Raw genomic sequence first — 25,999 nt, forward strand, 5'->3', positions numbered from 1 at the left:
AATATGACGTGGGAAGCTATTTTAATGCAATCTGATTTAGAATGCTCACAACAGAATGTCAGAATTAATTCAGTGATTGTAGATGGCAAGCTAAGAATACAGAGTGTACACACCGCTGTACTCTGAAGCTTTATTTAGCTGCTTAAATTATCAAAGTATTTTTAACCTCTGGAAAATGAGAACACGATTCAAACCATAAAGGCAATTAAAAAGACAGGGATTACTCTCATCTGTTAAGCACTGCATAAGGTGTGATCTAGAAGTCAGCTAAATCTGATGTTATGAGCAGTGAAATCAGGCAAAGCAGAGGCCTAGAATAATACCTGCAGTTCAGTTACAAGGCAGAAACATGTTAAGTCTCCAAAGTACCAATGGACTGCAGTTATTTATTAAAAGATAGTAGATCTTTGATGAGATTTATTTAAATAACTGCAGGACGTGAAAAATACTCCACTTATTTACTGATTCATTAGTTTCCTGCATTTTATGGCTTCGCTAATTGAAAAGCATAGGCATATTTTCAACAGCTGAGACCAGTGTCTAACATCCCAGAAATCACTCTGTAATTCTCTTTTCAAAGGTTTGTAATTCAGCCATAAAATTCCCCACAGGCTAAAATTTTAAATAGCTCTTCAGCAAAATATTCCTGATATTCCTAGTGTCTTATTACCAGGTTTTCAGAAATTGTAGCACAAACTGTAGCTTATGCACCTTGCATCCTTATCTCTCATTCTCTTATCCAAAGAAACCAGTGTTTCTTTTTAGCTTCTACGGAATTCAGAAAGTCAACAAACAACTCTATTGAGCAGATAATTTTTCATTTTATTTATGCCACGAAGTTCAAATTAGTTTATATGTATTACACAGTATGAAGTTTTTAAAAGTGGTCAAACAACTCCTTCTATATTAATTTAGTGTTTCAAATGATTCTCCACATTTGAACATTTCCAGTGCTCTGAAAGAGTTTCTTGTGTTCTTGCTCAACACCTCAGCTCTTAATTCTACAGTCTATCACAATTGTTGAGTCAAATGCTCAGGCAGTGTAAACTGTGTAACCCTGTGTCATTAGAAGAAAGTAGCTGAGAATTCATCACTGTCTTATCAAACTTATTACTCAGTATTCTGTAAACTATTTGTAATAGACCCAATTTATCACATGAGCAGGCAAAATTAATGTGCATCCTATTAGAAATTAAGGTTTGAGGTAGGGCTGCGTTTTAGCTGTAGACCTTATTTCTCTCATGGTAGGAAGGAAGTAAGGGTTTCATTGCCATTATTTAAGCAAGGTATTTCTAATTTACTATTTATGTCCTGTAACCCAATAGAAAAACTCTAAAGAATGGCATTCTCTCAGCAGATTTACAGAACATCAGAAAAAAATTCCCCTGTATAAAACAGTTCTGTGTAAATAGAAACCTGCACAAGCCCTTGAATCATTTGCTAAGGTGCTTAAGAAAAAGATAATTTGAACTCTTTCTGGATAATATGAGTCAGTTACTATAGAGTGACAGGGATTTTATCTACAAGTGAAAAAAGGATGAGTACTTAAAGCAACAATAATTGTTATTTTATGTACTAAATACTATTTCTAAGTCTGTAGTACCTTTTATTCCATCGCAAGCACAGATTTATAACTATGCTAGAAAAAAGTCCTACTCTTTCAAGATTCTCTTATCATAAAAAAGTAATAATCAGTATTTGTTGTTATTTTGTTCTAGATCTAGAAATCAGGATAGCAAATAACCTACTAGCACAGGAAGAAATTAAAGAGATTAAAAAAAAAAAAAAAGGACTTTCATGGATTCATCAAATTACTTAAATTTTGAGACTGTTTAGAGTTACGCAGTTACAGCAAAATCTGGGAAAATGTGTGTCTGGAATTCCAGACAACTCTAAATATAATCTTCAAATTGCTCAAGATGATGCAGATTTCTCTCATGATTGACAAAAGAAGCTGCACAAGAGCTTCACTTTCTGCCCCATGAAAGTGCTGTGAACTCAAGTAAAGATTGTCTCCAATTCCTTTTGTCCCTTTTTCAGATGGATCATCATCCACAACTCTGAAAGTAGGAACAGTTTTCATAATTTTTATTACATATGTCATAAAACAGCATCAGAGGACAAATGTGCTGGAGGATTCAGTTGACACTAGCTGCACACCTATCTAAATGGGGAGAATAGTTCTGATTTACCAGTTCTGATTCCCACCATTATTTCAGGGAAGGCAAAGCATTTTTTTTTCCAAAGCAAAAAGAAGATAATTTTTTCTTGAGGACTGAATTATTTGATAACCATTGTGTGTAGTTCTCTGTAATGTTTTCCTACATTTAGGTAACAACACCTTCATTTCAGCAAATATTATTTATACTGTATTTAACTTTATAGACAGGCATGATAGGGAGTTTCTTCAGGTAGAAAAAGGAGGCAGAATACAAGCCAATGAAATACGATGGGCAAAACAACTATTTACTTATTTCCTCATGGAAATGTATGGCAAATTATTACACTTCTTATATTTGCCTGCAATCTTGTTAAAAAATTTATTACCTGCTTTTCTGAAAAGTTAGGGTGCTTCTCACACTAATACCTCATTGCCCTGTGGAAAGTGTTCCTGGCCATGCAGCAGGGCTGGAACTAGTTGACCTTTAAGGTCCCTTCCCTAAAGTCCCAAACCATTCTATGATTCATTCTATGTTCCCAAGGGTATGAATCCCTTCTGATTATCCTGATGCTGTTATAATGCATCCAGGAAGCAGAAAACTGGCAAAGAGTGTAAAAGGGCAGGCAGAGAGATACTGTGGAGGTCTCTCTGATTGAGGAGCTTCAGAACAGAAAGAGCAAAGAGCAGGACATCCCTGCAATTCCTCAAAATCCTATTGACTTTTCAGAAAATGGCAGCTGGGGTGAATTAGTGACTCCAGAAGTCAATAGCACGTAGCTGTGGCTGCGACAAGAGTTCCAAGAGTTCTTGCTTTTGAGGTTTGGGGGTTTTTTTTGCTGGTTTGGGCTTTTTTTTTTTTTTTTTTTTTTTTTTTAATTGTCCAATGCTTGCCTCTGTGCTCAATAATAGAAGCAGTGAATCTATCACAGCAGTCATGTTGAGATTATTCTTATGCAAAGCCCTTATTACCGTCATCCCCCTTACTTTTTTATGATTATATCAGCTGAACAAAAGCTTCCAAGCAGTACCCTGAGTATTGGTCCACTAGAAACTTTTGTCTGAGAAAGAAATTTGGTTGGCTAAGTAAAACATTCAGACCTCAATTATGGTTTACCTTAAATTGTCTCTCTTTTCCTTAAAATATTCATTCATTTTTTTGAATGACACATGAAAAAGTTTGGTTTATGGAAGTCTATGTGTACTTCTCTAGTTCAGTCCCAACACTGGGTGCACTCTAAGTAATACAACTACTTCTAACAAAAGGCTGCTTGGTCCATTGAACAGTCAATATAGACAACAGTTGGAGCTCTTGTTCATGCTCAGTGCTCAGTTTATCACCATATTTAGGTCTTCATGACACATTGAAATTACAAAGAGAATGAAAAAAAAATTGAACAAACAAAAAAATCTTGAAACACTGCAAATTAAAACAGCAAAGGTTTTAAGCTTCAAGGTTACAGGTATATAATACTATAAATGGCAGATATATTTCTGTATCTTGTTAATAGTTCTAGAGTTAAATCTGGTGCTAGCAGTGACACCTTTCCTTTTGGATGCTCCAGATGGTTTTTAATTTGATGACATATTATTTTCACCCTAAGTAGCTCCTTGAGAAACTCTGGGTTTGCTTTTAGCAGTTTACTTCACTGTCTCCATGAATATGGTCTTTTAGGATTCATGTTCTTATACTGTTTTTAAAGCTTTTCTAGTAAGCAGACAATACGATAAGAACACAAGGAGTGCTTCTTTATAATGTAAATTACTGTTTTTCTGGTTAGATCTGTCACCAAAGGGAGCTTGTTAATTGTTCCAATATTTTAACCACCAGTTTTACTAGGAAAATAATCCCAGGTTATGCTTTTTTTTCAGAGTCATTATTTTCCTAATCTGAAGATCATATATTGCAATTTGCTGTTCTCCCTATTTTTTTTTTTAATTTTTTTTTCAGTAAAATATAACCATTCCCCAAAAAACCTTTTTCACAGACCTGTACTGGACTGAACAATTCCAGAGTCCACAGTTTGTCCAAGCAGATCATACTGGTTCAAACGAGAGCCATCTTCAGCCACAACCACTGACCTTGCTGGTTCCCGTGTCCACTCATACACAACCTCTGCTCTGGTATAAGCATCTAAGTTAAAAGAAATACATTACATTTATTTTTGCACCTTCTACTTCCATATGTCTTTATTAGAACAATGTTTTGAGCAGTAGTTTGAATATTCAATTCTCTTAAATTATCTGTTGAAACCCCCAACTGCAACTTTTTACCTAAGGGAAAAATAAAACTGATAAAACTGCTCTGTCCATACAGTGAGCAGTTAACTGCCTGCTGTAGGATGGGATTCAGGTTACTCCTCAGTGCCAGGAAAATCTCTTTCCCTTATGTTGTTCCTACCTATGTTGTTCCTACCTATGTAAAATGTGAGTAACCAGAAGTGAGAGTGAGATGAGGAATTTCATGGGCATGCAAGGACTCCAACTCTTTTTCTAACTTTTCCCTGCTATTAATAAAGATGAATCATAGTCTTTTCAATCTGTCACAGTGTGGTGTTGCCTGGGCCACTGTAAGAGACCAAGTCCTTCTGAGAGTGGCTTCAGTGATCTTCTCATCACTGGCCTAGCTAGATTTCTCCGTTTGGTTATCCCTGCCTCTCACTGTCCTTGGTTGTGTAACAGCAATAGCAGACATTCCTGAGGCTTGAGTGAGTTTAAATCACAATTAATCTGATTTTTTGCTTCAGTTATTTCTGGGAAATGCTCACACTCAGGTTCATGTTTATGGGCTTTCCAAACCTGAGCAGGTCTACTATGTTAAGAGATAATTCAGTAGCATAATACATATGCCATCCAAGTGTTTTGTGCTAGTTTTAGTATGTTACTGACATTATTTCAGGAATCAAACTATATATAAGTATTTTTAACCTTGGTTCCCTTGTAAAATTCTGTTATTTTGCATAGTCTGGAATCTCTCACTCTGAACAGTCAGGGTGGGAGTTGGTTTTCTACATAGAGGCAGGCATCCAGTGTGTCATTCTCACACCTAAGAGTATCTAAGACATGTATGGGACATTTCAAAAGCTACATAAAGCTTGCACCCATCAAAGGCAGCTGGAAGCCAGATGGGACACCTTAGAGCATCTAAAGGGACACCAGACTCCTACCTACAGGATGAGATTTTCCCTCCTTTCAGGGCTGGCATGCAGGAAAGGAAGAGGAAGAATCTGATTCACTTGACCTCATTTGCAAGTTAGTAATTTATCTTATTCAGTGTAAGAGGTAACAGTTATTAATTGAGGAGGTGGTGCTGGATTAAGTATGCTGGTAAATTAATTGTATGGCATTTGATCCTGTATTACTAAAGAGGAAGGGTGCTTTTAGCCTCAGAATTCATACTACCCAAGCACTGGGGCATACACAAAGCTTTTTGGAATCAAGGGTAAACACAAATCTACATTTCAATAATTATGACCTTAATAATGGCCAGGGTAAGAACAAGAATCACCTTGCCTGATTTAATCCCATATAGAAAGAATGGCAATACTATTACAAATTTTCAAGCATTTTTTTCTTTTTCTGGAGTGTGAGAGTAGTTTGTAAGAGAGGACTGATTTCCTGAGTGGCTGAGAACCACTGGAACGAGTTAGTGGGAAGGGAGTAACCTCAGTGCTGAAATGAGCTCACCCTGCCCTTGAACTGCCAGATTTATTTGGTGCTCTCTTAGGCTTCAGCCCTCAGCTTCCAATTCAGATTTTGCATAGCCTTTTGCTTCTAGCATTGCTGCTTTCCAGAGCTGCCTTGGTTTTTGTGGTAAGAGTTGAGAAGAGTTTCTGCCTTTCTGATTTTGTTTTGCCAACATAGGGCATTTTGTTGTTCCAGAATGTCTTTAGCATTTGTCATATTGAATTTACGTTGGAATAACCTCTATCCTAAGCTGCAGTTTTGGCAAATCTCTTTAGCCTTGGAGCTGGGTCAAATGTTTATCAGTCTCTACAGCAGGGGCAGAGTCCATAGGAGACAAGCAACTCCTTCAGTATGAGGCTTTTCTGAATCCAGCTCCAACAAGTAATGAGTAACAGTGGAGGATGTGGAAAAACTCTTATCCAATTTAATTCAAAACACACAGAGCTGGGCAAACTACCTTGGGGAGCTAGTAAGTGTAATATTGTAGTCTGCACTTAAAGCATGGATTTCATGACAAGGAATTGTCTTTTTCAATAAATTTTTCAGTCCATTAAGATTATTATAACAAATTGCTTTAGGTGTTTGCTAAAAATGTATTTAAGTATGATTCTCACTAAAAAGTGGCAATTAAACATAAGAGCTGTTCTGTTGCTTTGTACATTGACAGGTCCCATTTTTATATCTTGCTTGGTCCAGACATTTCTCCCATGGGAGATAATTCCATTTATATCAACAACTAAATATTGAGACAATCTATAATTACATTTAATCTGATGAGGAGGGGAGAGGTCCAACTTTAAGGCCTTCTTCTGGACAGTGAATTCCCTATGCATTACCTGCAGTAAAACCATGTTACAGAAGGAACTCTTCCCCATGAGGATCCCAGATTAGAAGCTCAACTGAATTCCATAGGAAAATGCAAGGTTCCCCTGAAAAATCTTTAATTTTGTCTCTTGGACCTTCCAAGCATTTGAAGTTACTTGTTTAGAACAACTGGCATAACAGGCATTTAGTGTTTAAAGCAAAAAAAAACCCAACTGTAAAGCACAGCAGCCCATGTCTGCACTGGGAGCTTAGGATGTGAGTTATTGTCTCTGACTGTCGTGTAGGAAATGGTATTTAAATCAGAAATACCTCTGATTTTCTTAATTTAAGAAAATTATGTCTATTATGATAATGTGGGTTTTTTTCAGGATAAAAAGGAAAGCAATTTAGATTCAGAAGATATGCAGATACATTTCCATGTCTTTTTGCTATCTTTCTGCCTTATGGTATGGTTCTGGAGTTGTATTTAAATCCCTATTATCTACCCCTTTTAATTTGTAATTTCTGCATCACTTAACCATTTAATCGAGGCAAGATCCTTAATAATCTGGAAAGTGGTTTTCTTAGTGGACCCAGAGAACACTACTTTGAGACACAGTGGGTGAGGAAGAACTCAAGGTAGGAATAAAATGGGAACTATTGCTCAGACTAGGGAGTGTCTGGTGATCAGGCTGTGGCTCAGAGGGGTGACAAGTGACTTATCAAGTCTTTAAAAACTCATCCCAGTAGTTCACATTTATTCCAAAGCTGTTGATGGTATAACATTGAATTAGCAGGGCTTATGCCCAATTAATCACCTCCCAGATCCAGCATTCAGTCCATGTAAACCTTTATTGTGCAACTCAAAAGAAATTCAGCCCTGCAGCTCCTATCTAACTGGGATCTCAGGTGCACAGATCGGTTATTAACCAAGAACCCAATGCAGCTATGTGCCCCATTATTATCTGGAGTGAAGCTTCCCCACCACCCACCCCCTCTGTTTCAATAGATTTGTAAAGATTTATTGCAAGGGCTGGAAGAAAACCTAACATTCAAGCAGTAAACTACTCTTGTCAGTTATACTCCAAGTTTGTATGAGCCTTTTGTTCTCTAAATCTTATCTTGGAGGCCAGTAGTTCTTTAAAGACAAAAAATCAGTCCGTTCTCATGGTAAAGATAGAGCTATTCAGCACAAAGTACATTATCACCCTGTCTGGTAACATGTGAAGAATGAATTGGGTGTTCTGTTTGTTGACTTATAAAATAGATCAAGTCACTAAGTACCCATTATCAGTGAAACGACCCATTTCTACTAGAAAAAAATAGCCATGGAGGAAACAATTTGTACACTGCTTCATCTTCCACATATTTTGTCTTCCTTGCTTGCGTTGAACCAACCAGAGCAAAACAGACACTGGGGTTTGGGTTTTTTTTTTTCTGCTTGAGTTGAAGGGGAGCTATATTTAATTTTTTTAAATATTATGTTTAGTTAAGGAGGATATCTAAGACACACAGGAGAGGTTCATTATATTAACTTTAAATATAAATATATATAAGAATAAATATACAACCCTGCTAGCAAAAATTAAACATAAATGAGACTAAAACTGTTAAGTTTTCTCAGTTGCAAAATACTTTTCGTAAAGCGACCTAAAAAGGAAGAAACCTCAAGTTAAAATAAACTTACAGCTTCCGAATTTCAAGGGGCAAGCATGTACATCCATAGGAAAGTCTTCTAAATGCATGGGACATTCTGCTCTCACAGTCAATCTATAATGGATTAATGAGCAAAAGGACACATTTATTCGAGTTTCATAAAAATAGCAAACAGACTTCCAAGACACAGGCACACAGAATAAAAATAGCATTTCATCTCTTAAGTGGTGAATTACCAGCTAGAATGGGAGCTGAGCTGGCTGGCTGGGGGTTCTGACAGCTCTGCAGACCCCCGGTGTGACCACTCTGCTGCTCTCCCCTGTTTCACTGCCACAGCACAGCCATGCTCAAGCTTCCAACTTGGCATAACCTTTAAAAACTGTTAGACACTGAAATTGCTTTATTGCTGCTGTCATTGAATTGACCCACTCTGGCTGCTCAGGCATTTGCTGAAATAATTTCTTTTGCTATCAGCTTGGGTACAAACATGTTTCTCAATAAACGAGATTAGATAAACCAGAAAACACTCTCATACACACATCAAGAAGGAATGAACAATAATACTTGAATACTAGGTAGAAAAATGCATTAAGGCACTTGCAAAAGTGAGCAAATAGAAATGCTTATGGTCAAAAAAAGAGACATGTGAACAATGTGCTGCCAAGATAGTGTTCTTGTGGATTAAATCCCTAGCAGCCCACCATTTAGGGAGACAAGAAAAATTGACCTGGACTTGTATAACTACCAGGCAAGCAGATTATACCCTTGCCTAGGCAGTCCTCAAAGATGTTGCAAAATAAATTGAACATATTTGAAAGGCTCCCAAAAGCCTGGAGACCTTGTTTTCTCCAAATACTTTTACTGCTTTTAAAAACATCTTCAAAACTGTTAGAAGGTAACTCAGTGTTCACCTGAATACTAAGCTATCCATCTTGACAACAGAATCACTTTGTAAGTTGTTTGATTGCACAGGGATGTGTAGCTCTGTAGAGACAACACACCAATTTTTTTTTCACTGTTTAATTTACAGTCTTTTAATACAGAATATTTCTAGGGCACCACCATTATTTCAAAAGGGTTTTTTTAACTTGTCTGCTGACAACAGGATAGGTAAAGTTTAGCTATCCATGAAGAAAATAGTGTATTTCCAGAAAGAGTAGTGCCAGCAAAAATATGGTTTGGTTTTTTTTAAAACTTTTCAAATGCTTTAGTGAATTATTTTTCCTGTTATGAATTGAATAAGAAATGGTTGGGCTTTTTTTTTTTTAATGTCTTGCTCTATATTCCTGAGCATAAGAAATCTGGAGAATGGACAATGAATTCTGTGTGCATCTGCTAGGTCTTAAAATCTGCTTTCTATAGAATCCAAAAATTAAAGGCACTTATACATAATCTAGTAGTCTGAAGTGCATTAAACCGTCAGGCTTTATTATTTTGCTGATTACATTCTTGAAAGAAACTCACAATTAAGGTTCTGTTCAAACTGATGGATCCTAATACTATAGATTCCTGTTTGAAATTAAGCATTTAGACACATCTAAGAGGAGGGTAAAGGTAAAGGTAGTACAACAGGAGGGGAAAAAATAAACCGCAAAGACCGGTCTGACCATCATTCTGTGGTGTGTGGCCAGCAGATCCAGGGAAGTGATTCTGCCCCTGTACTCAGCGCTGGTGAGGCCACACCTCGAGTCCTGTGTCCAGTTCTGGGCCCCTCAGTTTAGGAAGGATATCGAGGTCCTGGAGCAGGTCCAAAGGAGGGAACTAGGCTGGTGAAGGGACTCGAGCACAGATCCTATGAGGAGAGGCTGGGGAAGCTGGGGGTGTTCAGCTTGGAGAAGAGGAGTCTCAGGGGAGACCTCATCACTCTCTACAACTCCCTGAAAGGAGGTTGGAGCCAGATGGGGGTTGGTCTCTTTTCCCAGGCAAGTCTCAGCAAGACAAGAGGGCACAAGAGGTCTCAAGTTGTGCCAGGGGAGGTTTAGGTTGGATATTAGAAAGAATTTCTTTACTGAGAGGGTGATCAGACATTGGAATGGGCTGCCCAGGGAAGTAGTGGATTCTCCATCCCTGGAGATATTTAAAAAGAGACTGGATGTGGCACTCAGTGCCATGGTCTAGAAACCACAGTGGTAGTGGATCAAGGGTTGGACTTGATGATCTCTGAGGTCCCTTTGAACCCAGCCAATTCTATGATTCTATGATGCTATGAAATGTACCCAAAAAGGATCCTGTTTCCCGTTTGGAAAATATGATGCTTCAACAAGTTAAACTGTTAAAATAAATAAAAGATACAATACTTTAGAGCTCACCTCATGGTGTATAGCAGTGTCCCATCCTCTGTAATTCGTAACAGTTTATTTGGCATCGTCATGTTATGAGCTACTGACTTCTTTCCATTGTGGAAAAAGGTATCAGGTGTCCAAATTTTGCTGGCCATTAAATTATTTAACCGGAGAACAGTCATAGGTCCTTTGAACTTTAATCTCTCATCTTTCCAGCTTTGGCGGAAAAATACGTCTATAGTGTACTCCTAAATCAATGCAGGAAAAAAAAGGGAAACACTTGTGATGATATCTGTTGTAATGTGAGAACTTGAGAAGTGTATTTGTATTGTTTCCTAGAAGCAAGATGATTACTGGTTTTAGCAGTAATTATCAGTTCTCTGTATTACTTACAGTGTACTGGAAGCTAGTTATTAAATAGTTACAGCGTGATTACTGTGTTCAACAGAATAAATGTTAGAATAGTATATCAAAAGTTAGATAAGAATTGATACAATGTAGTAGAAATAAAGTAAATCAGCCTTTTCTGACTTCTTCTTCACCTTCCATAAAACTGTCATTTATAGCTGTGGTTATGTAGTCAGTATGTGTAGCACAGGAGGAATATGAAAACAACTCTAGTGAGACAAGGTCTTACTAGAACCTTTTGTTCATGAGCATGAACATGGTCAACCTGCAAAACGTTCACCACTCACTAAAATTACATGGTCTGATTTAGAAGACATGAAATGGCTCATTGGGCCAAATCACTGAACTGCAGAGAGCACAAGCCAAGGAGAGCTTTGGACAAAGAATCCAAGGTTGGTTGTGCAAGGACTGGGCCAAAAGAGAAGAGATGCAGTGTACATGGGGAGAATCAAAATAACCAGAACTCACTATGAAATGCAAGAATTGTTACAAAGCATAAGAAGCAAAATTAAGAGACACAGTGCAAAATCAGGAAAAATATATTGGAGTATTATACATATAATATGGCTGTCTGTGGGCTGAAAATGTAGAAAACTCCTTTGGATGCAGAATATATCAGTATTTTCCCATGGAAAAACTGGAAGTTTAGTACAGGATTATCTTGCCCTCCCACCATTCATAGCTATGATACTGTGATGGCAAAAGTAGACATCCAGTAGCTATTGTTCAAAATTACCCTGGATCATAATCTTTTGGCTGAGAAACTGAGCCTTTTCCGAGATATCCTGCCAATGCAGACAGCAATTCCTGAAATAAATTCCTGACAGTGAAGACACACACAGCTGTACAGAAAAGAACTGCCCTGAGGAACATGTTAGTAAAAAGAAACACTTTGGAATGAGTATGCAAAATCTCTCTGGGGCAGACTCACTTAGAGCTGCAATTTCTCTGGGAATGTAAGCCTAACTGGTGGGGTTTTTTTCATGAGTTTAGGGAATGAAATGCCTCAGGAAATGTCTTGAGGATATGAAAAGGCTGTAACTGGGTGGTTTTGGGGAGCTTTCTGGGATTTGGTTTGGTTTTGGTTTTTGTGTGTTGTGGTTGTTTTTTTGCTTGTTTGTCTGGTATATGGTGGTTGGGGATTTTTTTGTTTGGTTTTTGTTGGGTTTTTTATCTGGAATTTTGTTGTTGTTGCTTTTGGTTTGGTTTGTGTTTTGGTTTTGGTTTGTGTGCATCCCAGACCAGTGCATCATTAGGGTGCATACTTGACTGTATTTCTGTTTTCTTAGTCTCATGCTCAGTGAGCTGCTGAAGCCTGGATTTGTTCAGCTCCAGTGGTAGCAGTTGCAAACTTATGGCCAAATACTTGCTTCAAAATTTTGATGGGTTGGGCCCTTGGGTTGAACTGTCTACATAATCTTGTCCCAGGTGTGCAGCAGAGTAAGAGAGAGAAGTTTAAATGCAGTAAATTGATTTAAAATGTTGGATGTCCTCCATGTTTTACTAGCTCTGAAGAAAATTTCCTTCTACAAAGAAGAGAAAGGTAAAAGACATGCCCAGAAGGTGACATCATTTCAGTGTGTGTGGATGCCATTCCTTTATCATCTTTCAACTGAAAAGAAGATGATGAGTGGGACGTGATACAGGTTGAGAGAAGGGAATCCAGTTCTTCCCTATATATGACCACAAGGTTCTTATGTTAGAAAAGAACAAAGGATTCTGAAAGATTTGATATGGGACCTAAGAACAAAAGACAAAACTCAATTAAAAAGCAGTTGACAGGCCATGCCTGGCACAGACTATTTCTCTATCCCAGGCCACTGCACCATAGGATGAATTAATTTTGATTGAGATTTCTCAAGTCCTTAATTTTCATTACCCACTTTAATTTGTACAATAGTGCTCCTGAAATGAATCCTGACAGACTGCTGATCTTTAAAATCAAGTGATCAGATACTCTGATGAGGGCTTTCTTCAGTAGGAAGGTGCCATAAAGAACAAAGGAACAGAAAGATTTTCTCCAAACCATGTGGTATAGCAATGGCTTTATGCGCACACACATGAGCAAGATGAAAATCAGAATTAATTCTCCACATTTAAGACACTTCATTCCTCAGTGAGCAGGTAAAGGAAGAAGATGGCTATCTGCAATCTGGCATTAAGTTGTATGGTATTGAGTATTTATAACACTTTGACTTAAATGTTCACTAATTTACTCATCTGATATATCTCCCCAGAGACAATTTATTCACAGGACAGCCCACACTGTCGTCTAGATCACACTGCAGGAGGGTAGCAGGATACAAATTTGTTTCTGAAGGGCTTACAACACAGAAGCAGTAGAAATGAAGGTTTCTTAGAAAATCTGTCTTGTTCATTTTAAATGCTTCTTATTCTAGAGGACATCAAAAATTTCACAAAAGTGACAGTTATGTGAGAATAGCAAGTTACCTATTATTAGTTCAATTCACTACCTGAGAAAGCACACCTGAAAATCTAAAAATCTAAATCTGCAGTCTTTTTGGTGTTTTTATTTTAAAAAGTGCTTTTCTCTCCTTTAACTCGATTCACAAGTTTAAGAACAAGTCAGGATATTCTCTTTATAGAATAACAGGTTATGTCTACACTGCTTTTAAAAAAGTGCCTTGAGAGTGGGTAGGAACACCATGTACTCCCTGGTGTATCAACCTACAATCTCTGTGAGTGGCTCCCTGGATGCCTGCAAACAGATGGCTTAGGTATGCTGCTGGCTCACTGGGGCTCTTGCTTTCATAACATATGGTGTCAGCTGGAGCAGCTCTTGGCCAGATCCCAGCCATCCCTGCTGGCCACATGGCTCCCTCAGTGTGCCCATACAGCTGCCTCTGTGGCCTCCCTGGGACCAAATCCCCCAATCCTGTCTACACTCACTCTGCATCTGCTCACTGGAGCAAATCTGGGGCAGCCCCTGATGGTCTGCAACCAACCTGTAGTATGCACAGAGGACTTTGTACGTTGAAATTATTCTAAACCTTGTATTCTGATAAGGTTTTCATTTCATCTTTATCTGGTTTCACACATTTCCCTAAGCAAGAGTTAGCACAAGTAGGCTGCACACGTTACTTTTTAGGGGAGGCGAGTAGGAGTTTTACACCAAATACTTCACTGTAATTCCTTAGTTTTCAAAACATATGAACACCTCCCTGTCTGCTTCTTGGTCACACATTTTATTAAGAGACTGATTAATTCTTTCTCCTGTTTAACTAAATGAAAATCAGGAGCCAATGTGGTATGGGGCAAGGGGTTTTAATTATTTTTGAGATTCTTTTTGTAGGCAGCAATTGCTTATGCTATAGTAATTCAGCTATACAGAATTAGAGCTGTAATAATTTTTTTTTTCCCAAGCATACTGGTTCCTGATTCTGGAAGTAGATTATTTTGGCTACAGAATTTTATTCTTCCTTAAATCCCAAATTCCATACAAACATCAGTTTGTCCAAGGAGTGTAAAATTAGCTTCCTTTCTACTAAATTAAATCACCTAAAAATATAAAGTATAAGTATATTCTGAAGTCCAGCCATTATATAGTCCCAAGTAACTCTCTAGGCCTATCAGTTACTTTAAACTTATGGTTACACATAGGAAAACACCCAAACCCATTTCTTTATTGGGTTGCCATTCATTATTGGAGTATTTCAGTAAATCTGATTCAACAGGTCAAACAATAGCTTAGCCAGGTAACTTAAAAAAACAAAAACAAAAACAAAAAACCAAAAAAAGCTAAAAAATATTAATACAAAGCATACATTCACCCTCAAATATCATTCTTTTTGTTCACCTCCCACAAGCATCCATATCCAGCCCAATACTTTAAATTATGTTAATTTCCAGGAAATTAAGAAGAGACCTATAAAAAGCAGAGCAACCTCATATCACTTACAAATGTAGCTGCTACAGTTTTAATTCAAATACTATTAATTAAAATCTTTTATAATATATTTGAGTTGCATGACTGTGTTTGTCCAGCAGTGACTGCTTACCTATTTTGAGACAGAAATGGGAAAGCAAGATTAAATGTTTTGCTGAACTAATGACCAAACAGAAATAGTTTATGCCACTGTTTTTACCAATCTTTAATCCAGGAAATTTCCTCCTTTTAACATACAATTTAAAGTAACAAGTAAGCATTGTCAATCCATTCATAGAAGAAAAAAAGCAGAAGTCCCTGAATATTATTTATTTTTTTAATATTCTTCATGGTGTATATATAGTACTTGGACAATATTGTATATGTGTGCTGAGGAGACAAGTTACTAGTCCAGTTATTTCCCTGGGTTATCCTTCTATTGTAGGTCTTCTCAGCACAATGACTGGTCAAAAAGTCTGTGCTGCCCAAGCTACCCTTTCACATTTAAATACCATAGCATCAGTTACAATTATAAATTTGACTGTGGTTTTAAAAATGCTGCTTTCCAAGCAATCAGGAGAATGATGTCTTTGAAGAAGACTGGTATCTAGTCTTTACTACTATCTAGTAAAAGTTTTTTTTCTAGTAAAATATTTCCTGTTATTCCATCGCTTAACATTGTTTTGAGTGGACAGAAACTTGTAATAACCTGGTGTCTAACTCCTTTTATATATTTCCAGTTCAAATTAAGCAACTAAAAATTTTGTGGTATGAAATTCAAATTCCTTCCCATGATAATTTTTTCTCATAGTTTTTTTTACCTTATTTTTGGTGAATCTTTTTAGCATAAACATAGCCAGCTACAAGGTTGAACTGCTTTCTTATCTTTATTTAAGTTAGTGAGGATGTTCCTAGAGTTCATCTGAACACAGGAATGAGCAGATCCTGGTAGTTGCAGATGACTCTGTCTGTGTTGGTTACAACCTTCTTGTGAAGACCTCATTTCTATGCCAAATTTAAAGTATTTTATCTGTATTTTTACACAATTTTTAATATCTCTTAAGACCTAAGCTCACAACATCATCATTCAGTTTTTTGGACTTCTCCATCCCCTGCAGTTACCTAGCAGCTTGATTTTAATATTCATTCCATAAAGAAGTGACGTTAATTCTCTCATTAATCTTCTCGTCTCTTTCAGCAGCCAAGATCTAGGAAAGTCCCTTCCCATTGATCAGTAGCTTTTAATATAAAAATAGGGGTTAGACTGTAAGGTTGTCACACTGTAGGCAGAAGTGTTAATTGCATTTTAAGATGATGATCTTTCTTGGCAAATAGGATCAGGGATGTGCCAGCAAGGACCTGAGCAATGATTTTCAGAAGAATACGGTTCCAAACCTTAATGCATTTCATAATATATTATGTAGCAAATATAAGGTCTGTTTAAACACATTATTAAAGTCAGTTGAGGCTGCTAATTTCAGGGCACTTAAATGCAGTCTCAGCTAGCAGGAGCTGTTGCACATAAAAGCTGATAGTATTTTGGAATCAAGAGCTTAAAAAAAAAGGCAGCCTTAAAAGGAGTAAATAAGTCATTGCATAGATTCTTCATCCTCCAAATTAAAAAGACAAGAAAAAATGAATGCTGTAGAAACACAGACCATTACTTACCATGTCGTGGTCTGAAACAGGCCCAAAACTGGTGACGAAGATGTCAGTCTTCACTTCAGTTACACGCTCTGATGAAGCGGGAAATTAAGACAGTGAGTGTCTATCAACAGTGTTCATTAGATCTAACAACTACCAATTCTCACAATAAATAGAAAAATTATTGGCTTTGATTAGTTATTCTAAAATTGGTATACAATATGATCCTTATAATTTATTGCTTCTAGATGTAATTTCACAGTCAATATTGCCAGCAACAGTTTTTTTTTATTGCAGTGTTTCTACAGAACTTTTGCATACATGGCCTTGTGATGCCACAGTACTGCAGCCATAGTTCCACTGCTGTGTGTAAATCTATTCATTCTTTGACGAATAAATCTTCTTGTCTGACCATATAAACAACGATGAGTATTTTACACAGTACTCTAAAGTCCCACTGGGCAGACAGTGTTTCTTGGCAAGCTAAATTAAGTCTCTAATAATTAACCCTGGATTTATGAATTATATATTTTGTATTGAGGAACACAGAAGAAAAAGAGAAAATACATTATGGTATATAAACACTGAAGATGTTTTATTGTCATGAGTTAGAAATGGCTGCATCACCCTTAACTGCAACAAACCAAAAGGTGGTAAAATTTTTCCAAATAAATATCAGCTGAAGTTCTCTAGTACCATTTTTCACTTATGGGTAAATGTTACGGTTTGTAAATGTTTTACATTTTTTTCTAAATTGATATGGGCACTCAGATTCCCTTAGACTACCAGATTTGTTTAATAGGCCTCAATGAGAGATTTGTGAAATTTAATAAATTCAGAAATTTATTATTTGTACCTAACAGACTATAAGTACATGCCATACCAGGAAGGTAGGCTTTGCTTTATTTCAAGGATGTATATTTGCTCCATGATTCAATGTCCTTGGCCTCTTCAGAAGAATCCAATGATTTCAGTAGTCCCCAGTGGTCAGCTTGGGACACCACAAATTGGTGCTGATCTCCAGAAATCCAAACAAGGTGGTAACAAAAATAATCTCCACGACTCATTAATAAAATTAAGGGATGAAACGTATTATTCATAATCACAGAAAGTAAAAAACTGTTTTGTGGATGAATTACCTAATAACAATCTTTTTGGGCTGTGTATCTGTGGCTGAGATGTGTAAAAACTACAGTGACTATGGGAAAAAATCATTGGATTGGTGAAATTTCCTTCTTAGCTGTCCAGTGAAGTTAATGTGTGAACCCATCATTGTTTACAAGCTTTTCAACTGACTTAAAGAAATTGAAGTATTCTCTTGACATCTAATTGGCTCTGGACTTAAAGAAATTCACAGTGAGAATCTATCCTTCTATTACTGGAAGAAATATATGGTTGTCCAGAAATTACTTGGCTGGGAAAGAAGTGTTTTCTCCTTCAGCCCATCACTTTCACATAGACTGTTGTCTTGTATGAAACAACTGGCAGAAAAAGTAAATGGTGATTTCACAAGCTCTAGTGCAATAACATTTAAATTCCAGCTACTGAATCACCTTCTCTTAAGACCAAGAAATTAATATCATCATGAAATCTATTAGCCTTTTACATAATGAAAAGTCAAACTCAAATGACTCTTTAAAAGATCTTTCATACTGACTCTATCTCCTTTCCAATGAGGAACTTCCACTGGTGTCATCAGAAGATTTTAGAAGCTCTTCAGGTGTAAGGCATTCATCCCTTACTGATGGAAGCTTCAGAGTCCCACCTCTGAGTGAATACCTAGTTAATATTACACAGCTAACTGATTGACCTTGCATCAACACAGAATATTCTCTTTGAAATAGAGGCACATCATGTAGTGGTATCCTGAATGCCAGTAGTCCTGGTAGAGAGGGTGAGGCTTAAGGAAATCACTTTCAGAAACAAAATGGAAACTAAAAGTTTTGGAAGCAAGATGGAAGATTTCTGAGGGAGTAGAAAAATGTGTGATGCCTTTCATTTCCATATATCATTGAAGGTAATTTAAGTGGCCTGTAAGTCATAAGGAAGAATAGAAAATTCAGACTGTGTACTCTCAAGAGGTTGTGTTATCTTCATACTGATCACACTTTTGCAAAACATTTAATCCCATGGCTATTCAAATCCATACAAAACTACTGTACACACCACCAACTAATTTTTTTTTTTTTTTGGTTATGCACCTAATTTTCAAGAGCAATGAAGGAGGGTGTGAACACACAGAAAAATCCTAGCCTCTCCAAAGCCATATGGAAGTTTTGAAAATTTTGTTTACTGTTTTACTAATTAGATGATTCAACTCAGCTTTGTTAAGAGCTTCAGAAGTTGTGAGTCACTCCTGCACAGGACATGTTTTTACTCATACAGTTGGGATATATATTTAGAATCAAGGTTAACCATGTTCAGTTTGTAGCCTGATTACCATTGGAAGGTTTGAGCTGTGCTTCCAATTCTCAGAATGCATTTCTCAGGAACCTCAAATCCTGAGCTACATTCAAACCCTTCACAATATCCTGAAGAATCAGAGAAAATTCTAAGTTATTGAATAAAACAGGCTCAGAGTTGATCAGACTGCTGAAGATAAATCCCTCAGCTGTAAAGACATATAAACTATGTCTCTTGATTATACCATGAACCAGGACTAAGTAGTATAGGGATATCTGTAAAACATGTAATAATTCCAGTAAAAAAACCCAACCAACCAAACAAACAAAAAAAAAACTATGGAAATTATTCATGTCTTACTAATTTTACTATAAGGCAACCATAGGGTCCAAGTATTTCCTGATCAGCAAAGTAGCCAGAAGTACCACACCTAGACACTGGAGCACAGCCTGGGGCAACTGCTGGACATATAGCTGTGAAAACAACAGTCAGTGGGAACTACCCCTATTTTACTGCTTACAACTATTGTGTTTTGCTAATGATGCTAAACTAAAGCAAACTCACAAAATGAATAACAATAAATATTTTGATTTAAACTCCCTGGGAGCTCATTATTGCTAGAATTGTGATTGGATTACAAATTGAGAATAAAATAGGAAACAGATTTATTTAAACAGCAGGAAATAAGCCTATTTATCATAGGAAGCTATACATTAGCTATTTGCCTTTTTAACCTGCTGCTATCTGAGCACAAGGCTTATTTGAATTGTATATTTTGCTGATTTAAATTAATTCCATCTTTTTTGATAATGCACTCATTCTTCCTGAATGTCTTGTGTAAGTGTGCACTAAGAATGATTAAAATACAAATTTTTCCTATGGTTTTGAATGAAAGGAATTTAGATACCTGAAGAGCCTACACTATTATTACTTAAAAAGTCATGTGGATGAACCACTTGGGCTGCATCCTATGAAGTATTTTGACTGGAGTACCACAACAAATACACCCATAAGAATTCTGTGCTGCTGCTTTTGTAAAAGCTGAGACCAAATGGGAGAATAGTGAGCTGACCTGTGACCAACCAGCTATAGTCTGTGCTGCTATAAAGGATTTACTGAGAGCTTTGCAGTGTCGTGGCTGTTCTCCCCATGCCAATTAACAGCTCAAAGCTGCTCATATCCTCCCCATCTCCCCACTGGTGCATTAAATCAATTTTCCTAGTGTCTTCTATGGCTTTTAACAGTTGCCTTTAGATCAATATGGTGCCTACAAAATACAAAAAAAGACCAAAATCAGTCCTTTCAGTTTTCACAAAGTTTGGCATCTAATCTGTCTTCATTTACAGAATTATATGCAGGAGTCCAGTACAGGATTCTCTTTTCATTTAGAGCAGAAACATTTGTCTTCAACTAATTTTTTGTTACACATACAGGTTAAAAATGTATTTTCCCTAAATTTTAATCTTAGCTTAGCTAAGAGTTCGAATCCAACAATTTCCATTGGGACCTCAATCACCAAGAGGTACGTTTATCATATATTTATAGATAATGTGCTCATAAAGCTGAATTATAAAATGTAACTAAAATAATGCTGTCAAGCTTATTTTCCATCACTTAAATATAAGCACTCCATGGAAGAAATCAATTGCCTCAGACGGACCAATGTTCCACTTAAGGACAGTCACACTCAATTTTGGTGCACAGCTCACAGGAGGGATCAACAAATGGCTTTTACTGATAGCATAAAACAAGTACAATTCTGCTCAGTTCTGAAGTAATGTCAATAATCTACTTGAGAAGATCTAGTGGGCATTAGACCCAAATTTCATTTAGGAAGATTGTGGTCTGCCTAATCACAACCAAGTTTGTTTTCAGTTCTGTATGAAACAACCTTTCTACTACAATGTTCCTCCCAAAGGGACAAACACCATTTGCAATGATCCTAGGTTAAAAGGTCACAGATCGATAAATTACATGACACCTTTTAGTTTTAGAGAGGAGATGCATGCCATGCAAAGGTGAGAGTCTTAAAAATACCTGTAGTTGTACCTGATTTCATGTTAATGAATCTCAGCACCAAACACAACCTACCTGTACTGTGCAAGCCCACCCTCCCTCCCTGCTGTGACACTCCAAACCTGTCATGGCGGCACTCCAGAGCTCATCTCCTTCCCACCCAGGACAACCCAGAACAAAAGATGATGGCCTATCTATTTATCTGAGAAACTTGTTTTCTTCCCATAATTTTGCATTGCCTTTGAATTCTTTTACACTCCTGCTATAGATCTAGTGGTTTACAATGAGAAGCCACCAAACACTGAGGTGAATTTTCCTCATTATTTCCCTCCTTCCCACCACTATCTGATTCTTAATTTTATTCAGAATTGTGTATCTGAAAAGGGAACAGCATCTTTATTATTTAGTCTATTTTTCTACCCTAGAACCTGTAATTCTAGGATCCAGATAGTTACCACAGAAAATTATGCTGTTACCTAAATGACTTCACTGCATATTTTTTCCCTTAATGTATAACATTATTTCCTTTTTTTTCAGCTTCAATGTTACACTTTGAAATTCCTCCTCGTTTTTTGTAAATTATTATCGTCTTACAGAGTTAATAGGTGTCCTCTAGTGTGATTCAGAACATTTTTACATTCATTTTGAAAGTTCTATTTTACAGGCATAAATAACTGAATGCAGTTATTTGTGTATGTTTATGGATGAGTACAACAGATGCTATTTCCTAGCAATGTCTGACTAAGTGACTATGCCCACATACGAGGGAGGCAAACATCTAAATAACATAATTTGTATCAATAATTATTGATAAGAGCTGTACCTGTGCCAATGCATAACATAGTGTTGCATGCTTCTTTTAAAGAAAAAGTCAGATTAATTTTAACCATGATGCCATTATTTAAATACTGATCATATTCAATCGCTACGATTTTTTCTGGTAGGTCAGCTACTCCATTTTTTAATATTCTTGTTAATGAGAAATAATTCCTTCTTTGTTTAACAGAAAAATGCTCACAGCTGCTCACTTGATTTCAGGTACGGCTTAACTGGGTTATCAAATGAATAATTTTGATTCCCATACTTTTCATGGACTATACATGGTTTTTAGTTTTCCTTTTTAACTGATAGCTCAAAAGATCTAAAAAAAAGGAAAGGGAGGAGCTAATAGTAATCTAGCACTGATTCCATGTATGCTGAATTATGCACCTCTAAATTTTCCATTATCTTAACGCTCCACCTTTTAACCCAGCTTTCTAGTTAATATATAGAATAGCTCCAACTATGTATCTTTGTACTGAGATCTCTTCAGGACTTTGTTCCTGGCTCCATGGTACCTCATCTTCCTCACCAGGATATTTCTACCAAACAATGAAACTGTTCACCACACCAATAGGAAGTTTGCAAACTTTGGATAGAGAAATAACGTGGCCTTTATTTAAAAAAGGAGGATATTAATCCTGTGAGTAGATTAAGATCAAAATTTTTCACAATTCATTACAGCTTCTTGCAATACTTTTTTGTCACCGAATTCCTCATACATAAGCACAGGAAAGGAGAAACAAATAAACTGAAGAAATTCTATCATCTACCTTTTTTTCCATATGTGAGTAAGAAATAAATTGATTCCCTTTAGTGTTTTTATTCATAGACAGAATTCTCTTTTCTGTAGCTATATATTTAAGAAAAACTGTGCTACAAAAGGAGAGGTCATGCAGGGATCAGCAGAGAGTTTGCTGCAATATCCCCTTTCTGTAGAAAAAGTAACTGCACCACACAATGCTTTACTTCCCCTATGGTTTCTCAGAAGGTGTAGAAAGAACAAGGCAGACAATTCTGGATAACTGAAGAGTGCTTCAGTGTAATTGGTGGTACACAGGTTTACATTGTGCCCAACAACTTAAAATTTATCATCGTAACATGTATGTACAAGGCTCTTTAGTCTCTTAAATTCTGTAATAGCTGTGTCAAAACAAATAGGAAATTAATGAGTCTTAGAACTAGTTCTATATCTCAAAAAATGCTGTTGTACTGGTAGCTTTCTTAACTTCCTCTTTACGGCAGATAAAAATCATGTTCTGATTAAAATATTTAATAAGAAGCCATCACTGATATTGGGAAATAAAATGAAACCATACTCTTCCATATACCTTTTAAAATTTCCAGCAGCAGATTATGCTCTAGTGGATGGCTATTGTGCTAGATCCGATATATTGATTTAGATTTCTTTCTGGATATTTTTACATATGGAATATTTCAGAATACATTTTCCCGTTATACAAAGTGTCTAAAACAAATGCGACAAAACTGAGTTATCTTGAGAGGTGGGATTTTTAAAAGTCCTGGTAATCTTAGTTCTGATATTGAAAGCTGACAAAATTAATGGATAAATTCAATTTACTTTGCTGAACTGACATCTTGAAAGTATAATGCATTGAGCAACAGGGAAATTGTGATACTCAAAAGTTCTTGGCTATAGGGAGGAACACGCAACACAATTCAAATAAGAAGTGATGCAAAGATTATCCAACATATCGATGTAAGAAACCACTCCAGTCCTTCCTTCCATCCTGAATTTCCCATGCTCCATTCATTTTTGCTTTCAACTGATAGTGATGCAAATGGCCCTTAAAGTTTGTGAAGAAATTATTTTCCTCCTACAGAAGCAGTTGTATTAAACAATCTTCTCTCTGGAGTTAATTTTAACTGGACTGGATGTTCCTTTCTGAGGCACATAGCACCTGTTTTTCCAGTATACACTTGAAGTCTGGCTTCAGAAACAGGTTTATAACCATGCATGTAGAAGACTCGATACTGATGTGCTTCGTTCTCTGAACTGCAGTACAGAGAATGAGAGAAAATTCTTTCCCTGCATCTCCCTTTTTTTGCTCTTCTGGTAACTGCTAAACAAATCATAATAGCTACAAAACTCATATGAGAAATCATCATATGCTCAGATTCTTCTTGTAGACATGTACCAGACTCTACACAGTTTACAGACTTACACTTATTTATTGCCTTCTCTGCTATGTTTATTTACTGTGATATAGCAGCTGACTGGATTGTACAGCCACATTAATCAAAGATTAAGGAGCATTTATTTCTACACTAGCCCAAGGATTTATAAGTAAGCAGGCAAAACTACTGGATGAAAAAATTAAAAATTATTCCTATTTTGAGGAATAGTACTATCTGAAATTACACACAAAAATTTATAGACCAGCTCATTTTTAAATGTACTAATTAGTACTTTATAAATGGAATTATATCTTTAGCCATTCCTTGAAGTCAAACCATTGAAGATACTGGCTCACAATTCAAGAACTGTTGAAAATCGTAGCCTCTAACCACAGAATAAGCTTACTCTTAATTATTGTCCATTTCATCCATGGGAGATGGTGTAAGAATTCTTAATGCACTATCCTGTTCTTCTTATAATGCAGTTCCTCTGACAGCTATTTATTACATGAACATAGGCTGAACTAGAATTTGTGGGGTGGGTTGTTTTTTTTTTTATTTTACCTGAAGTCTTTAGAAGAAGGAAAAAAAAATAACCTTTCCATGCAGTGGAAAGAACAGATCTGTGGTTTTGTCTAGAACTCTCATGTTTGTGAACGAGCTTCTAAGACCAAATCATGGAGCCATGTCACAGTAGAACAAACTGAAGAGTGAACGTAGGGATGGTGATACAGAGCAGGTTTTGTGAGAATAATTTTAGAAAGATGTAGTTGTTATGTGTTTTTATACCTTTTTAAGGATTCAGCAGCAAAAGCAGAAGACAACAGACATGTTTACCAAGCTGTGAAGACAAAATGTTATGGAAAGAAAGCCTGACATACCTAAGTATAAAAAAAAATCTTATAAACTTCTCTGAGACTTTTATGACTAAGGTTGATTGATTCTTTCATTTTTTAAAACTAAATCCTCTTATGAAGACAGTCATAGCTAGATGTACTATTTAGGCCTGATTCATAAATTTGTCATTTTTAAGGTCACAGGTCTTATTTTATTATCTTCTATTCTTTATACGTTTCAAGTTTTAATACATATTCAGAAGTCTTCTTGAATTGTGAACCTTTTTCTTTTGGATTTAAATGTGAGAAAACCAAGTAAGGGAAAGAGTGAGAAGGCATGGCATTTTTTAAAAAATGGATATTACATACCAGCATTACTTTATGTGCAGATGAAAACAGGATTAAAATAAGTGTATAATGGAAAAATAATACTGATTTTTAATCTCACTTGGAACTTTTAAAATTATAATACAACACACCTCCCAGTCCTGGCCTCAAGCGGTTATCATAACCATCCAGCAGACGATCCAATATTCTGGTAAATACCGTGGTATTGTCTTTAAGTTCATCTTGTGATGAGGTTTGTCCATAGCTGAAATACAAAACAGTTAACACTGAAAAACAGTAATATACCTTTAACCTTACAAAGCAATAATTCAGAAATTTAAATCCCCCTATACTGGTCATAAAATTTTGATCTTCATGAGGACAGAAGTAAAGCAAGTGAGTGTGCATAGTTCAATACCTAATTTTTCTTCATCTTATTTCCTCTAGTATTTAATTTTGGAGGAATATCTTCAACTTTTTCTTACAAATGTGAAACAAAACTATCTGTTGATATTGAAATCATTCCTATCTGTGAAGCTTAGTTTACATATCTCTCATGTCTATCTCTAACTCAGCCAAAGGTCCTGAAATTTTGCGTGAACAAGGATAAAATTAAGTTCTTTGAACTCAGCTACCAAAATCTTACTTCCATCAGTACAAGTCACAGTTAAATCCTTGGGCTTAGTGGTTTCTGTCTGCTGTAGATGACATTGAAATCAGCCTTTTTCTTAAATTTGAAACCTTTACCAAATACCTCCATAGGTCATTGCCCTAATTGTAGACTGCAGTTGTCTTAAAGCCAAACCCTGTGTCATTATTTCATTTTTGCTGGGAGGGCTTCCATTCTAAGCATGTGTCATCATCATGCCTAAAGGCAAAAACCCTGCTTTCCAAAATGTCATTGTGTTGCACAGATTGCCACTGAACTGGATAA

At 36.4% G+C, this 25,999-nt stretch overlaps 1 protein-coding gene across 3 annotated transcripts in view; it reads right to left on the reverse strand.

Annotated features, from left to right (window-relative positions):
- Window positions 1-25,999, reverse strand: part of GABRA1 (gamma-aminobutyric acid type A receptor subunit alpha1) — a 41,929-nt gene that overhangs the window by 9,366 nt on the left and 6,564 nt on the right. For all 3 annotated transcript variants that reach the window (XM_071758544.1, XM_071758543.1, XM_071758542.1), the window contains 5 exons: window positions 25,218-25,330; window positions 16,550-16,617; window positions 10,615-10,835; window positions 8,337-8,419; window positions 4,149-4,292 (listed from right to left, as the gene is read on the reverse strand). In XM_071758544.1, coding sequence (XP_071614645.1) covers window positions 4,149-4,292; window positions 8,337-8,419; window positions 10,615-10,835; window positions 16,550-16,617; window positions 25,218-25,330 — 629 coding nt within the window. The remainder of the gene's footprint in view (window positions 1-4,148; window positions 4,293-8,336; window positions 8,420-10,614; window positions 10,836-16,549; window positions 16,618-25,217; window positions 25,331-25,999) is intronic.

Source organism: Heliangelus exortis, chromosome 15 (genome assembly GCF_036169615.1).
Source record: "Heliangelus exortis chromosome 15, bHelExo1.hap1, whole genome shotgun sequence".
Taxonomy (NCBI): Eukaryota; Metazoa; Chordata; class Aves; order Apodiformes; family Trochilidae; genus Heliangelus; species Heliangelus exortis.